Source organism: Necator americanus, chromosome V (assembly GCF_031761385.1).
Source record: "Necator americanus strain Aroian chromosome V, whole genome shotgun sequence".
Taxonomy (NCBI): Eukaryota; Metazoa; Nematoda; class Chromadorea; order Rhabditida; family Ancylostomatidae; genus Necator; species Necator americanus.
In genome coordinates this window covers 36,336,852-36,354,722 of record NC_087375.1, presented here as the reverse complement: position 1 = coordinate 36,354,722, position 17,871 = coordinate 36,336,852, and the positions used below count along the sequence as shown (strand labels likewise).

The window sequence follows — 17,871 nt, the reverse complement described above, 5'->3', positions numbered from 1 at the left end:
AATAAAATATAATACAGTTAAAATTATTCAAAATTATTTGCTATTTACATTTTCATATAATATTTTATAAATTCATATTCTTATTATATCAGGTTATTATTATAATATTAGTATTGTTATTTTGTGTATATTTATATAATTCATTCAAAAATAACTTATTTAAAGTGAGTCTATAAAGTTTTAGATTTAAACGTTTCTAACTTTATTCTGAGGTTAGATATTCGGATAATTTATGCGGCTGATCCTCGCTATTTTCCCGTTATCAGAACTGTAGGCATTGTCCGCAATTACGGACTTACTAGGGCCGGATTCACGAACGTTCTAGCAAAAAACTACAGTTTTCACGTCATGTGGACGAGTTTTACGATAGAAAATTGCTTGGTGCTTCTACCGCAAACAAAGCATTTCTGATGTTGCCAAGGATTAGACGGCGGTCGAGTTGGCAGATTTCCTCTCCATCTGTAATTTTTCTGTGTTTTCCCTCCATAATTGCAAATTCGGAAGAAATTTCGCTCGAAAAGTTTTTGCTACCTTTACATCTTCAAGGCAACTCCCTGTTTGGACCGAATTTTGCTTTTTTCTCAAATATCCTTCGCAAAATGCAAATTTAATGCAAAAATATAGCCAGAAAAGAAAAAATAAAATAAATAGAATGAAATTAATGTAATAGAGTAATAATAATAATATAATAGAAATATAATAGAATAATATAATGAATTATAATAAAATAATATAATATAATAGAATGATAATAAAAAGGCAAATATCTTGCATGCGTAATTTCTGTAGGATATATAGCTGGGATCTGGGATTGGGAGAGATTCTTCTCCCGTTCACCACAGATTTTCAATTGAACTAATAATGAAGTCAGGAAAAAATTGAGATTTGGACGGATTGGCTCGTAGAGTACAACGAAATCAGAAGATAAAAGTAAAGAAGGAGTAAAGGATAAAAATATGATCAAAAATATATTGATATAAAGTGTAAAATGTCTCGCGTTAATCAATCCGCTCAGGACCCGCGCTACCACGTTCACTTCAATTCAGAATCGTTTGAGGTTTATGAACGTGTAACTGGCCTATACAATGACCTGAGGGGGCTAGACGATGTGTCAAGTCAGTGTTTTTACCCTCCCAGACAAGTCTGGCACCAATTTATCGATCTCCGGGAGGATGATGGGCTTGGTGAGCACTAGGGCGGACTCGAACCTCCGATCAATCGTGCAGACGCAGCGAAAGCTCTTACCGACTGAGCTACGCTTGCCCAGTTTTGTCTCGTGTCCGGCCCTATTTTGAGATCTCTGGTAATTACACATTATCAGAAAAATACCAATTTCGAAGGATAAACAGAGGATGCAACCTTGTATTTCTCGAAATTTCCATGTCGAAGCTCATGGAAAAGCACTTTTTTACTAGCAAAAACTTGCCGATTGGCTGAAGAATAAAAGTGTAATGATTAAAAATTTAAAAAAAAATATTTGAGCTCGGTCGTGGTTAAATCTCATCGCTATGCGATTACCGTAAATGCTTCAAAATCAAAGAGAAAAAGGTAGTTTGGAGAGAGAGACAGAATAAAGAAGAAGAAAGAAAGAATAATATTTATTATATTTGTGAACAAGCTACGAGTAACTTCAGAGAATCATCCTTCTCAGCCACTTTAGGGATCTTTGTTTACATTCCCTGTGGAAAAAAAACAGTATAAGAACAGCTGAAATATGAGATTTATTGAAATCTCTATGGAAGATCGTTCCGTGTGGAAGGACTGTGCTCAAATGACATCTCAGCTGGTGTCGATTTAAATATTCGGATGTATAGATCGTAAGGAGAGATCAGATTGCTCCGGAAATCAGCGTTGAACGATAGAAATCTCAGAATTTTTCCTTTCATTAAGGAAAAATCAAAGAAAAAAAAAGAAAAAAAGAAAAGAAATTTAATTTTTATTAAAGAAGCAAAAAGAATATCAACAAGTAGTTCTCACACATATTCCACGCCTTTGTTAAGTTGGTTCCTCGAAAATTCCAAGGTAAATTTTTTTGCGGCGTGAGGCACAGTTGAAAAATACGGGGAATTAAATCCCCTCAAGATTTTTGAGCGATGCAAAATAAGAGCAAAAATGCAAAATGCTGAAGCATGAAGTTACTGTTTTTTCGATCCAAAAAATTAGAATTTATCGAAAATCGTGCCTGGAAAAAGGAAAGATCGAAAAAAATCTATTCTAATTAATTTCTCAATGGAAAATTCTAGCAATTTGAGGTATTCATATCAGGAAAACTCCCTGATGTCGATGGATTGTTCACTGAAATAAGATTTTCCTGTCAGTGATCGTTGATAGGTTTATTTTTCCCACGAAGGTCATGCATGGCAAATTCCGATACGTTGGCGTCCATCACTGGTTCAATTTGTTCGAGATGGAGAGAGCGGGGCGGAGGCGCTGGCAACGTGCCAACGCTACCGTATCGCACTCAGGCCGTGGTGATGAAGTCGTGAGACGGCGAATTTGGCCGCGTGCGGCTACTTTTAAAATCGTCGTTATTTTTCGAGTGCAGAAAATTTTTCCTCATTTTTTTCCCGATTGAGCTTTTGTTCCAAAAAAAAAACATCACATCAACAAATTTTTCACGTTTTCGCTCGTTTTCGAAAAAAAAGTTCTTATTGGCCCAAATATTTATCAATAATTTTATTTTCTTTCTTTTCATTTAATATTTTTCTTCTTCATTTTAATTAAAATGACTTACTGCAGAACACCGTAATTCATTTCAATCTAATTTTTTTATTTTCCAATAATTTTATTTGTCTTTATCGATTGACCATGCAATTTTCAAAGAATTTTCCGCGAGATTTCAATCTTTTTCTTTTTTTAATATGATATGGAAGTCTCTCTTTCCTCTATCTTGATAAATTGATAAATTTTACCCCCAGGTAACGGTAAAACCCGGGTTATTTCCTTCATTTAACCTTCATCTTCACGTCAAACGTCATTGCGAGTGTGAACCACTGAATAATTAACGAAATTCACACGCGCGTCGAGGAGAATTTCCGGCCGGGAAGAAGAAGAAGAATGACGTGATGAGATCAAATGCATAAAGAGTAGTCCATTCGTTTCTTCTCGCTTTCTCGAAGCGCATTATTTTTGACTAAAATGAAAAGCTGAGGGTTTTTTTTGTCGTTTCTGCTGGCTGGCGATTCATAACCGCTTCCAGTTTGTCATTGAGGTATATAGGGAGGAAGGTGAAAGAGTAATGATAGACGTGTGCGTATAGGAATCGAAGAAAGACGGAAGAACAACCGGTTTTACGGGTACGGGTAGGGGAGTTTCACTGTAAGCCGCGACAATTTTCTCCACCGCCACCAGCACGTGCCGAATTTGTCGAAATTTTTCGCGGGCGCAAAATATCCTCTCACGGAAGGTCAACGACGAATTTCAACAAAATTTCAAACTCAGACTTGTCTCGTGCCTCGTGCCGTGTTCGTTCCTCATCCTTTTGTGTTGTCACCTCGCACACAGCAGCGCCAGCGCTGAGTTGAGCTGCCGTGACCGGTTACAGCCATCTTGTCGTCGTCGCCGTCGCAAGTGTTTGATCTTTTTTTTCGCCTCGCTGCCAATCCCCTTGCCTCCGTCTCTCTCTGCCTCTACCGACGGACGGTTTGTTGGAGTTGGAGGAGAAGAAGTAGTCGAAGAAGAAGAAGAAGAAGAAGAAGTCTCGGTGAAGCGACGTCCTACTTCCTTAACCGCGCTCAGGTTAAGGTAAAAGGGTTTGAGAACCCCTCCAGCACCCCATTCCACCTTACTCCGAGCACATTTCCTGGATTTTTCCGTTTTTTCTGCTGTGAAAGAAAAGCGAGCGCAATGGTTGCCGCCGCCGCTGCTTCGAAGTATCAGTTTCTTGTCGCGCGCGCGCGCGCACGCGCGAGTCACGCGCGTTTCCATACCACTCATGTGGGCTCATCCAGATCTCAAGTACGCTATCCGTAAGCACATTGGTCTTTGTTGTTGTGATGAGGACATTGTGCTAGCAATGTCTTCTTCCAGAAGAGCGTTTTCTTCCAGAACGAATAACCTATCGCTTTTTCCCAGGGAAGAAACGATGAAAGCTACTTTTCTTGCTTTTTCGCTGTAGAAAACTCGTTAAAAAATCTGCTAACCACCTGAATGTTTTTATTTGTCATTATCGATTGATTTCTCCGATGTTATTTCTTCATATTCGTTTGTATATAAAGTTATATGTACCTACATATTTAATTCTGTACTCATTTTTAATATTGTACTTAAATATGACATTATATTTTTATTTTTACCTATATATAATTGTATAAAATCACCTTTTTCCTGGAAATTTTGTATTTTTCCTATGATACACGGCTCAGCAAAATGTTTTCGCTTCTTTTCTAGCTTTTTCGAATCCAGATACCTTCGCTGAGACTTTATCCCCAGTTTCTTTACATTTCTATGCTCATCTATGTGTCAAGAATTAGGAATAAATAAATAAATTAATTAATTAATCAATTAACTAGGCAGGAAAAATAACTTTATTTGCTCGGAGAGGAAAAGTTCTCCTGGCGGAGTAAAGCTGCTCCATGGCCAATTATACCGCAGTGGAATCCATTGTCTTTTGACCTTCTCAGCATCGCCAATCGATAAGGACAAATGAAATTATTGAAAAATAAAAAATCAAATTAAAATGAAAAAAATTAAATAAAAAAGAAAATAAAATTATTTGTAAGTATTTGGGTCAATAGGAAATTTTCAAACGAGCGAAAACGCTTGAAAAATTGGCTTCCATCTTTTTTTCCTTTTACGAAATAACATTGAAATCCCCATACGCTTCATAAATCCTACGTTAAGACATCATTTTTTGCCGCTTGGTCTATTCGACGACGAAAAAAAACAGATGCTTTCCTGGGGAAAAAGATGCATTAGAAACAATGGCCGTGGATTTTTTTCTGATTCCTCGCGATATTTTCCCTGAGAAGCACGTGAAAGTCTCTTGGTCGGGGAATTGCTGCGACCGGTCGAAAAACTCAAAGAAATTAGGTGCTTTGAGATTTTTAGGCCGCCTCGATTCACAATTATTGTTTCAGAATTTTCCAGAACGTTGTCCTTTCGGACAATTCCATCTTGCAGTCCCTTCAATTTCCAAAACAATAGGTTTCCACCGCTTTGTCTCCTTTTTTAACTCCGCAAAAATCGAAAAATTTCTCCGTTGCTTCACTACTAATTCTGAAATTTTCGTCATTGTTTTTGTTTTCGCGACAAATGAAAAAAAAACGTATTCTACTTCAAGTCATTCTTTTTTTACAGTTTCAAGAACTTTTTTTTTCAACAAATGGGAAAATTTATTGCACTATGGATGTCCTTTTTTTCTTTCTCAAGTAATTAGTAAAATTTTTATTCTGACTGAGAAACTGGTCCGAGACTAAAATTAAAATGGAAATTTTGTGAATAAACAATGAAGCAGTTGAAAACAGACCAAATTCTTATTTGGAGTCTCAGTTGTATGTGAAAAATTTGTAAATTATAATTATCATATCTAATTAATAATTTTAACTAATTTCTTTCATATTGATTACTGTATTGTATAATTTTATTTATAATTTATTTAATTTTTTTTCCAAATTTATTTACAATCCAGAGGGGACTTAATCGAATCGCGGTGCGATACGGTAGTGTATATGAACATGTCAAAAAATTTTTTTTGAACAACGAATTTTTACGCGCGGGAAATAGTGGGGTTCTGTTCAATTTTCTCTCGCTTTTCATATATTTTCTTTTCTAATCGGATGGTGTTTTGCGAATTGAAGGGCAGCCATTTATTTTTTCCCTATCGCTATTCACTAGAAGAGTTCGTAGATCACCGACATCACAGCGGGTCAACGAACCACTACTGAAAAAGTCATTTTGCGTGCTGTGGGCGCCTGTTGTTGTGCACTCAACCGCTTCAACCGCTACCTCTTTCCGTAAACTCAGGTGATCTGTGATCTGTTTTTTTTTTCCCTCTTGCATTGCGTCGAGAAATTTCATTTCCCGCAAATGTAGTATATCAAAAAATCCACCTTCTTTCTTCACCTTTTTTTTGGTATTTTCTTATTTTCTCAAAATTTCACCTCTTTTTCGAGGCATTTTAACGGCTCCAATTTAATTGAATCTGCTAAGTTTTAGTCTATCTCTTAGCTCTTCTGGCCAGAATCAGATATTTTGGTAATTTATTGATAATTTATTCATTATCATTTATTACTTTTATTCGTTTATTAAGAACTTATTGGATGATCGAATTTAAGGTAATTAAATTCATTGATTATTTTCTTCTTATTATTTATTATTGTTATTTGTTTATTTAGAATTTATTGCATATTATTATTATTATTATTACTATTATTATTATTATTATTATTATTATTATTATTATTATTATCATATTATTATTATTATTATTATTATTATTATTATTATTATTATTATTATTATTATTATTATTATTATTATTATTATTATTATTATTATTATTAGTTAAAAATGTCGTTAATTAAAAGAAATAATTTCTCCCAAGATTTTCTAAAAATTCAAGAAAGAAGCATGAGAGGGAGTCATTATTATTATTATTATTATTTTCATTTTTATTTTTATTGTTTTTATTATTTAGAATTTATGGCATGAATATTAAATATTTCGACAATTAAAGAAAAATCTTGCAAGATTTCCCAAAAATCCAAAGCGTAGGCGCGAGAGACAGGGATTTTTCACGGAATCGGACCATTTACGACCACTGCGCTGCCGGACTGGATGGCTCGTTTTCTCCGCTCACAGTCGCTGATCCGATGTCGTCCCACATAATCCCCAGTCACCGCGTCGAAATCCGCCCCGTTCGGCTGCCGTTGGCGCTGCCGGACGAGCTCAGTCAACGTCGGATTGTTGCGTCTCGCGTGAACCCCCGTCGCCGCGCTCGAACCGGTTCCCCGTGCGATTGCGCAACAGTTGCGAAGTGGGCGGGCTGTTTGCTCTCATCGCGCACACACTCCTCGCGCTCGCTCCTCTTCCTGATTTTTACCTCGAGACCCTTGTTCTTTGTTGACATCCGCACTATATCTCAGGATTTATTCCAATCCGACCGTCGAATGTTTCTCTTTTTTTTCTCAAAGAAAATCACATTGAAATCTAATTTTTATTGCTTATTCTAGTATGATAATTTGGAATTTGAAGAGGTAACTGGCGATACCACTTCAATCAAAATTTCTCTGGAAAACTGGAAGAAATATGTTATCTTTTCATAGTTTCTCCGTCCTACATTCCCATTCATTCTTCCTTGAAATTCAGAATCCTTAAAAAATGGAACGAAAAGTTGAGAAATCGTACTGGAGAATTAAGTGCGATTACTCCTGTTAACATTTAAAATACATTTTTAGAAGTTTCTAAATTTTTAGTTTTATGGATACATTGGTTTTACAAGAGATTTCCACTGCTATGTCATATATTTTATAACTTCTTTTTTTCTAAATTCCTAAATTGTTTATATTTTTCTTTTTTTCTTCAAATTTCTAAATTCTTTTCTATTCAAAAAATTCGAAAAATTCTAGGATATTATTCCTACAAAATTTAAGGATAAAAAGTGCTTTTTCAAAGTTATTATTTTTCTTGAGGGCTTTTTTCAAGGATGGCTTTATATAGTACGATAAGATTTTCCTTGGCTGAATCTGGCACGCTACTGGGTGCCGCTTGAGCTAATTCGTGACGGCACATACCGGCACGTGAAGGCAATGTGCTCTGAAGGAATCCCGGCAGTTTCGAAAGCACGGAACTATTTGAAAATCTTCCAGATGTGCTCATGGAAAGTGTTATCCTCGTTTCATTGATCCACAATTCCAATACGCCAAGTCTTGATTGGTGTTTTTTTTCCTGAGAAACAGGAAGAAAAGGAAGAAGCACATCTGGAGAATGAAGATGGATGAGAACACGAGGATTTCATCAAGCGGCTAATTATTGTTTTTTGGTCCTCTTTGAAAAAAAAATTCGAGGAGAACCCTGATTAAATCCACATTTCCTCATCGAAATGAATCACCTGGATCGGGCTCGGATCCTTTCAAAATAACTGCGATGAACTGCCTGAGGGCATAAAGTGGGAAAGTAAAAAAAGCTGAAATATTTTTCTGGGGATTTCCTTTACTGTGTATTTATCTTGCCGTATTTTTACTGTTTTTCATCCAACATCAAGAAAAGTAAACAAGAGGAAAATAGGATTAAATTTTGATTTTTTTTTGCGAAATTATTACTTATTTTATGAAACGATCGTAGTATTTATGGCTTAGAGCTGCATGGAAAGAGTGATGAAGCAGTTTTTGGAGTGCACAACTAGCTTCTATGCTTTTTTTTCCAATTTTAATATCCTAACAAGGTACGTGAGATTTCGTCAGAAAAGTTGTTTTTGCTCATTTTTTTGTGGAATTTGTAGTGGGGCCACGCCCCCACTGACTATCTTCATTCCTTCTTCTTTTTTTCCCTCTCTTCCGCATTTCTAGCTTTTGCGCTTTCACTTTTCACTATCGCCATCATCCCTGTTCCAGTTCGGATTCGCCATTCGAAATCGTACCGTATTCCGGACTTGTACTGCTCAACAAAACTCACATCGTAGACGTTTTTCTCGTATTATAGCTAGAACTGTGAATAGGATTATAGGTAGAGCTGAGCCGGATAAAAATATGGTGGATCCGGTTACGAAGACTAGTCGGATGACTGGTTCAGGATGGTTTAGCAGCCGGAGACCACAACAATTTCACTGGCAGAAGTTTAGTGTGTGTGTGTCTAAGTTGTGAATTTCTAGGCGGACACGGGACAGTACGTGCACGATTCCGTAGTGATTTGCGGAAAAATGGCTAGCTATTTCCCCGGATGGGAGAGTTTTTGCCGGCATTCCCCCACGTTCTTCCACACCTCATGCGATCGAGGACTGATTGTGTTTGCCGACGCGATTACCAACGTCAGGAGGAGGGAGCGCTTCCGCCGTCGCCGCCGCCTCCGCTGCTGCTCATCCCTGTCGCAATCCGTACGCTACGCGTTTCCGTAGCGTTTTCTTCGGTTTTCTTTTTTGTTTTTGTTATTTTCTATTCGGTTTCGATGTTCACTTTCTTTCTACGCGCACAATCAAAGGATGTTGGTGAACAGAGTGTTTGTGTTTCACGCTTCACCTCTTCCTTTCTCCGTTTCTCCAGATCCATGTTTTAGCTCAAAGCACGGCAGAGGGTTTTTTTTCGGAAGCGCCATTGCCGTGCCAGGACATTACCACTTTTTTTTATTCCCAGGATCCCTTTTTCTCATAAGTGCACTATTTCATCTACATCAGGGAAAAGCGCCTTTTCATTTTCTTTTTTTCCTGAAATAAAAAAAGAACTTGTTTCTTTTCTTTTACTTCCGATATACCCTTTGTTGACGGGGTTTCGGCACTCAGCGATACATCCCTGTGTTCTTTTGAAACTCCTCTCATCCCAGCCCGTGTAGCACAGCGCGCTGCTCCCATCCCATCCACTTACGCGTCTAAGTCAACTGTGTCCGGGGATCTCGTCCGGTTTTTGCCGCTTTGATAACAGTGTTTGTGGAATTCACACGATACAATTGAATTGATTTTAGCCGGTTTTTAGTTCTCTCTCTCCCTCCCTCGAAGCACTCAGATTTCTCTCGGATCAATAGTTCTATTATTTTATCTTATTTTATTATTATATTTTTATTTTATTATTTTTTTATTATTTTCTATTTTATTTTTTCTATTATTTTTTACTTTTTTATTTTTCTTTATTTACTACAAAAGATTTTTGGAACAGTATCACCCAAAAAACCTCTCAACGTCAAAATCAATTCAATGAATTCCGCCCTCTAACTTTTTAGGATCTGCTCATTAAAATTTCATTGAAATAATGGAGCTAAAAAAAAGTTTCTACCTTTACAATCAAAGTAATTTTTGAAAATTTCTACACCACTCAAAAATACGGTGCTCTCAAAGAGTTTTTACTGATTTCCTTCGTTTTGAAGCTATTTTTCTCCGCTAAAAAATTCCTTCTTTGGTATTTTTAATCTCAAGAAATGTGACTTTTCTCTTCAAAGATATGATGACAACAAAATAAAAACATAATATAAGATACAAAAATTAGAAAAAAAAGACAGAAGGATATAAAAATTAGAAAAAATCATATGTTCTCCGCTACATTTTCCTTTTGTTGAGAAACGAAGTCAACGACAATTCTTCTCTTTTTGTGAGCTCTTTACAGTACCATTTAGAGCCTTCGTGCCAATTTTTCTTTTTTCTATCATACATGTATTATATCAATTATTCTCAAATATTTTTTGATATTTTTGAATTTATTCACGAAAGTTTACTATGTTCCCAATTTATTTACCGGGCATTTCGTGAAAGAAAGAGAAAAAAAAAGAGAAATTCCAACTTTTCGCTGAAATCGATGCATCGGTGGAAATATTTTTCTGTGGATTTTCTTAAATTTATTATAATTATCATTTATTGTTTATTTTCTTTTGTTTGGAAATTTCTCATAACATCTTTATAAGAAAAAAATTAACCCTGGATAAATTACATGGCAGCGATATAACTGCACAAATATTTGAATAAATTTAGAAATTAAGTGCTTATTTTAGCATTTTATTTTCTAATTTTTTTTCTTGAAAATTTATGCAATAAATAAGTACTTAAATAACAATTATTAATAAACGACTAATTAAATAAATATTTCCTATTTTCAGGAAATTTTTTGCAACTTTAAGTGTTCGTTAAGAAATTGTTGACCCCCCAAAGATTGGGCTCACAATCATTTTTGTGCTCCAGGACTCGTGCTGGATTTTTCTTCAACGATGTCCTGTGCACGATTTGCGAAATTTCAAACACTGCGGTGGAAAACATTGCAAATATTGGCGCTGCTGTGCGAAATTTCCATAATTTCTCGTGGAAAACATAGTTTTTCTTCCCATAGTCGCTCGATAGTTTATAACTTTTAGATTTTATTGGAATTTTTTTTCCGGAATTTTCGGAGTTTTCGTATTTTTACGAAGCTGACAGGAGATGTAACATCCATGACATCCATGAGGAGTACATACACGAAAGTAACACAAATTCCAGGAAATTGTGAATTTTTGGAAAAATCTAGAAGAATTCGTCATTTTGTTCTAAGTCTGAAATCCGAAATCTTTCTATTCTACAGCTCCTTTCCAGAATGTTTGTAGGATTTCCTCGATGGGCGCCGATGATCTCTCGTTAATCCTCCGTACATAGGCACAGATTTTTTCGCTTCACCACGTTCATCCACAGCTGAAGCTGATATCAGCTGATTCATTCATACGACGTCGAACTAATCGTATTTTGGATCGTATCCTGGCTAATCCGCTCGCTCGCCGAGGTGATTTCACAGATTTTCACAGACATTAGTTTATTAGTTTTTCTTTTCTTGGAGTAAATCCGCCATCGCCGCATTCACGAGTGAAAAACAGCCGTGGTGTAGTTGTGAAGTTGAGGCGATGTGTGAATTGCCGTTACACTAAGCACTTTTACTCAATCTTTGAGCTGTACTCCGAGTTCAAGCCTCAACGACCGGATGAGGGATGGAGTCACGTAGAGTTAAGGCTGTCTAGGAATCGCTTACACGATGAAATTCGCTCAATTCCTGAGTTCACCTCCGAGTTCGCGCCTGAACTCCGAGAACTCACCTCAAGGATATCTCATGAGACGAGACGACGCGAACCACGACGACGATGAGGATGAGGATGAGGATGGGACCGCATAATCAACGCGAAGGGATGCGCGTTCTCGACGGAATGCGGTCACACGTGAAGAATCCTCGCTCGCTCGCTCGCTTACCGCCGCCGTCGCCGCCGTCGCCGTCGCCGCCACCTCCACCGCGACTCTCGATCGCCGACGCCCCGCCCTCCTCATAGGCGCGCGTCACTCACACTACTCGTTCAGCAGCTCATATAGCATCACTTCACTTCAATGCTCCTCACTTCCTTATTTCTTGCGATGTCCATGGGGGAGGGGCGGAGCTCCTTTTTTTATCGCTGTTCATTCATTCTTTCGTCCGCGTTGTCGTCGTCTTTGTCGTCGCCAGAAACATCTGACAACTATTTCTCCTCATATTTCTCTTTCGGGGATCTTCTTCTGGATTTTCTTGAGTCAAACTACATTTCCATCATTTTTTCACATCTCTTTTACTAAGTTTTGACCTTCGTCGACATTTTTCTCCTCGACTGTTAAGTCCTAATTCGATTATTTTTGAAAAATTCGGGAATCTCCTATAATTAACCCAGTGATCCAACTTTGTACAGATTGTGATCCTTAATTGTACCATCTTTCTTCCACCCGAACGCCTCTTACTGAAATCCATGGCAACGTATTATCAAAAAAAAAAGAGCGGCGGTGAAAATTTAATAAAATATGACGGGATTAGGGAAATTACAACGAGATTTCGAGAGTTTTACCTGAAAACCTATCAAAAAAAAAACTGACAAAAAACATCGTTCACACGAATTTACGCGATTAGTTCGAAAATTGAATTCGTTGAAAGACAAGGACAAAGGAAAGTACAAAATGAACGATTTACAGATTGAATGAATATTCGAATATCTGAATGATTAGATGATCAGTTGAGGGCGACTGTACAATTGAACAAATGCTGGATCGAATGAATACTCGAATGTTAGAATAATTGAATGATTAAAGTTAGAAGGAGTGTTTCCGTGATTGAGTGAGTGGAGGTTTGAAAGAGTGAATGTGAAAGTTGGTGGGAGAAATAAAAGAATCATGGAGGAGTGGGAGAACGAATGAATGAATGAATGAATGAATGAATGAATGAATGAATGAATGAATGAATGAATGAATAGATGCATATGCTTGAACTTGAACTTACTTGAACGTATTACTAAGAGGTGATTATAAATGTAAATAAGGAGGGATGAATGGTAAACAAATAAATAGATAAATAAATAAATAAACAAATGCATGTTTAAGGATTTACTTGGACATTTTACTGAAGAGTGATTACAAAATAATCAAATGTGTATATGAACAGTAATGAGCAAATCTTTTCATATAAGCGGAAAATTTTTTTATTTTACCTCTTTGCATACTTTATATATTTATGTATATTTTTATTTATTAGAGAAGAATTGTGTGGTCCTTTAAAGAACGACATCCAAATATCCAAGTAAATGAGTTTGTATGTATGTTAATTGTGTTTTTATTTTTAATTAGTTTCGATTTGTCGTCGCAACCATTTGTCCTCGACGAAATTTCTTTTGCGTCCTTTTTTTTTGAGGGTGATTTCCCAGAAAAGACCCAGCAACCTAGTTCCTGTCCGGGATTGTTATCCACCACCGCTATTAGCTGTTGTCCTCAACCGATCGCGTCGACGAGGAGGAGAAGGAGGGAGAATTCGTTAGACTCGTAAAAAGTAGCGGCGTGCACCTTTAGACTCTGAGGGTCTTTATAGATCTTTAGGGATTTTATGCACTCTTTAGGGATTTTATGCGCTGAGCCTCAAAAAACACCGACGTCAGTTCTGTTCACATCCGCCCTTTCGCCACGTTTTTCAAGATTTCTCCTCGATGGATTTTCAGGAAAAATTTTCAAATTTGATTTTGACGCTGTTTAGGACTTGATTTCTCTTTGGATTACGGTAAATTTCATTAATTTATGGGTAGATTTTAAAGGATTAATGACCCATGTGTTGTGTTGTGGACGTGTGTTGTGGAAAATGTGACATTCTCCTCACTGTGCAACAATGAAATGCAACAAATTTCCCCCAGCCCCCTTTCTGGATAGATTTGCATCCGATTGCTATGGTTTTTTGCTGTTTTGAAAACGTCTCGAACATTATCAAATGTTAGGCGATAAATCGGAGCTGGGCGTGGTCAACGGGGTCCCATCGCCATCACCACATTTTGCTCATTTCTTAATGCGTTGTGTGTATGTATGTGTGTGTGTGTGCATTTATGGATTTACGTATGTAGCTTGACTCAACCAGTCTCGGATAAGCTGTCTGTCGACGGGACCCCATTGGCTCTCTCTCTTTCTCTTTCTCTTTCTCTTCTCTTTCTCTCTTCCTCTCCCTCTTCCTCTCTTCCTCTCTCCCTCTTTCGATCCGCTTCGAATATTTTTCAAGCAGTACAGCAGTTCCATCTAGCATGTGGGAGGATTAATAATGGCCGTGTGCGGAACACGTCATTCACATTGTTTTTTTTGTGTCAGTTGTCCGCGTACCTTCTATCTGGATTTGTCTAAACAGTATATCTATTAGCGGAAAATCTATTCTTGAACACAGCAAATCGATTTTTTTTCTGAAGTCCTGTTATTTTCCCATTTTTTTCTGCATATTTTTTTCTATCATTTATCAACAAGGAGCTGTCAGGAGCAGCATCAGATTTTTTTTTAGCCATTATTTTATTTTTTTAAAAACATCAACAAGGAGATGGCAAGTGTTCCTGAGCGATTTTTTTTCTTTTCAACCGACAATCCTATACGAACACCGCCTTCTCCTCACATTTGTTACACTGGTGTGTACAAATGAAGGATGCGTACGTGCGTGTGCCCGTGGTGTTGTTGTTGTTGTTTAGACACCAGAAGTACCAGAACTATGTGGTGTAGAAAAAAAAGAAGGTCCCGTGACGAAGGGCATCGTAATAGGCGTTCTCAGTATCCCATGACCAGTTGTCAGGGTTCAGTGATATTTTACACTAAAGATTTGAACCAGCTGAAGAATACAAAAATAAAATAATGTAGTGTAATATATAATAATATATAAAAAACATATAATAATGTATAATAATTCATAATAATATGTATAATAACCTTTAATAATATTCATAATATTTAATTAATTGATTTTTTTAAAATTAATTTTTAGTTTTTATTTATAATATTATGTAACAATTAATAATATATATAATCCTCTATCTGTCGTGTCTATAATCATCCTTTATCCTTTTATATAATAATATAATATAATAATAGAATAATATAGTATAATAATATAATAATATATAATAATATATAATATAACATAGAATAGCGATGTAATAATATAATATAATGTAATATATAATAGTAACAAAAGCGTTCCTAGAGCACATTCATTAATTTTTTCAGGGAAATTTTTCCCCCAATAAAAAAATCCGTAATTTATTGGATGCGATGGAATGTTTCGTGTGCGTGTTCATGTTTATGCGTTTGCTTGCTGAACGAATTACTTTGCCCTCATGTTTCCTCACGTTACTGTGTAAACATGAACTTCCGAGAAATTTTAGAAGATAAACGTTGAGAACATCATAGCCTTTTATTCAGCCGTGAAAAAATAAACAAAAAATAAAAATAATAAAAATATGCATGAACACGATTGCTTACCTAAGAAAAGAGTCCGAGTTATTGCAAGGAAATCATTTATACAAATATCACAAAATCTAAAAATTTATAGAGTACTGCGAGAAAATGCAAAAAAAAATAGGGAATATAAATGAGGAACATCTAGCAGTGAAGAAAAATTTCTACAATCTATCCGACAGCAACTCTTCTCGATTATTGATTTATTGGTTATTGAAAATTTTTTATTAAGAGAGATTTTTTTGAATATTTTCTTGAATATATTTTTTTTCTGAATTTAAAGTAAATGGCTAGAATGAGAAAAGCATCTGGGATACTTCAAAGAAGTCTTCCACGAATATTTCAGCTTTTTTTTCTGTTCCAGATATTCACGGAGTCAAAAGAAAGTATGAAACATGAAGGAAACCTTTAATATTTTTCCTAATTGTCATGCAATTTTATTCACGCATATTAAATTTGCTTTTTAGTTTTTTCTCACCCAGATTCTAGAATATTCTATATCAAATACATACATATGCAAGTAATTGGGCGCCTGACTACTAGTCGAATACTAATTCCAACTTTTCCTTTGGATCCATAATTTTCTTAATTTTGTTTCGTTCTACCATTATGGTGACGTCATACCATGAATTCACAAAAAATTTGAGCTTAAAAAAATTCTTTCACGAATTCTCAAAAAAAAAATTGGAGCTCAAAAACATTATTTCAATGCGGTTTTTGTTGTTAGCGTAATCATTTTGTTGTTGTTTACCCGTTCGTGAATTTTTCGCGCACAAGCGTAGTTTATTAACTTCAGTTAAATACTTCTACGACCTACATATTTTCATTCGAAACCAGTTCACAAACTGAATTTGAGCGCTCATGAAATTTGTTTTGTTTACCCAACGTAGCGGGATTTTCAACGGGGAAAATTTTCAGCGGCATTGAAAGACATCCATCCGTCCTACGTTGACGCTCTGTTTATTTTTAAAAACAATAAATTTATTTTTTAATTTATAAATAAATAATGGCTAAAAATCTAAATTTCGAGAATAATAACTAATGACGAGTTTTTTTTTTTCATTTTAAAAAGAACGACTTTCTGGGTCGCTATTGATTAATTGATCTACTATTATTATTTTTTGTTATAACGATCGATTTCTTTGTGTAATTCAAGAGGAGAACTTTTCTCTGGAGTTTTTTCCTGTTATTAGACTCCAACCTCGGCGTTGAGTTCACATCGCATCATAATATCTGAAATCACCACCTTGTATATGTGTGTGCATTACTCGGCGAGAATTGTTCCCCACAATTCACATTCGCTCCTCATTCATGACGTCAAAATGATTACCATGAGCTTTCGTAGGCCTCTGTTCTCTATCTGTTTCTTATTTGCCCTTGCAAGTGTCGTTATGACTAATTTCGAATTTGGGGAACAGTTTTCGCCAAGATTACGTCAATCTTAGGATCTTATATAGAATTGAAAGCGATGTTTTTTGAATCAGAACGAAAACATCCATGGATGTTTATTTAGTTACATGCTATGGAATATTTACTGAACATTACGTCAAAAATAAATGGATTATTGAGTAGTTTGTTGACTTTTGAAGCGCGATGTTTACTTGTTTACTAGCCCCATCATTTATTTACTAGTGCAGTAAATACACTTTCTTCCGTTTGATGGTTTTTTCTTTCATTTCAACTATTACTATTATTTAAAATCTGTAAAAAAAATGCAGTATTTAAAAAAATAAAATTTCTGGAGTCAATTATTTCTGGAAAAATCTGGGGAAAACCTTTGTCTTCTCGGCGGTAATAAAATCGAGAAGAAACGTGGAAAAAAGCGAAAAGTGCTGCTATTTGTTCCGTTTTCTTTCTTTTTTTCGTTATAAATCTTGATTTCTTTTTTTTTGCTCTGATTTAAATCCGTGTGCTTTCTTTACGTGTATCGTATCCGTCGGTGCTAATTCCGTTCGGATTCTTTTCCGTCTTTTTTTACCTTCTAGAACACATAGATCAAACAGCAAAAAAACAGCCTCATTTCCATTTCACATTCTGGAACCAGTTTTCGTGTGTTGGCTTATCTGAGGATGCCTACGAATTATATGTATGTAACAACAACAAACCTTCCCCTCTTCAACGTCGTTCGGTACGGTTCGGCACGGTTCTTTTTCTGCTCGGTGTCGCATTTTCGTTGGGAAATTTCCCGGAAACCGTTCGCCGTTCGTGCATCCTCGACGATGACGATGGCGGCGCGACGGAAGACATTTGTCATTTGGGAAATTTACACTTCAGCTACTAAATGAGTGATGTGCGGTTCGCTGCGGGCCACTTTTTCTCCTCGGATAAAAGTAGCGATCATTCATTCCATGATAGACATTTATTTACTTCTTCTACAACACATTATCACGCTGTTTTCATCGGCGGGGAGGAGGAAACTCGTCCTCGATTACCATTTTTTTCCCGAGTTCATCGAGTAGGAGGTGAACGAAAACAACGACGTCACGGAATTTGATGAAGATGATGAGTTTCATGAT

The 17,871-nt window shown here is 36.1% G+C and overlaps 2 protein-coding genes across 2 annotated transcripts; both read left to right on the top strand.

Annotated features, from left to right (window-relative positions):
• Positions 1–6,260: 6,260 nt before the first annotated feature.
• RB195_016264 (uncharacterized protein) lies at positions 6,261–6,524 on the top strand (the record flags this gene model as incomplete). The annotated part of the gene is made up of 2 exons (XM_064207340.1): positions 6,261–6,275; positions 6,336–6,524. 2 exons carry the CDS (start codon positions 6,261–6,263, stop codon positions 6,522–6,524), a joined length of 204 nt encoding a protein of 67 aa, XP_064063221.1.
• Positions 6,525–8,877: 2,353 nt separating this feature from the next.
• RB195_016263 (uncharacterized protein) lies at positions 8,878–11,768 on the top strand (the record flags this gene model as incomplete). Its single annotated transcript, XM_064207339.1, has 2 exons — positions 8,878–9,031; positions 11,617–11,768. 2 exons carry the CDS (start codon positions 8,878–8,880, stop codon positions 11,766–11,768), a joined length of 306 nt encoding a protein of 101 aa, XP_064063220.1.
• Between the last annotated feature and the right edge of the window lie 6,103 nt (positions 11,769–17,871).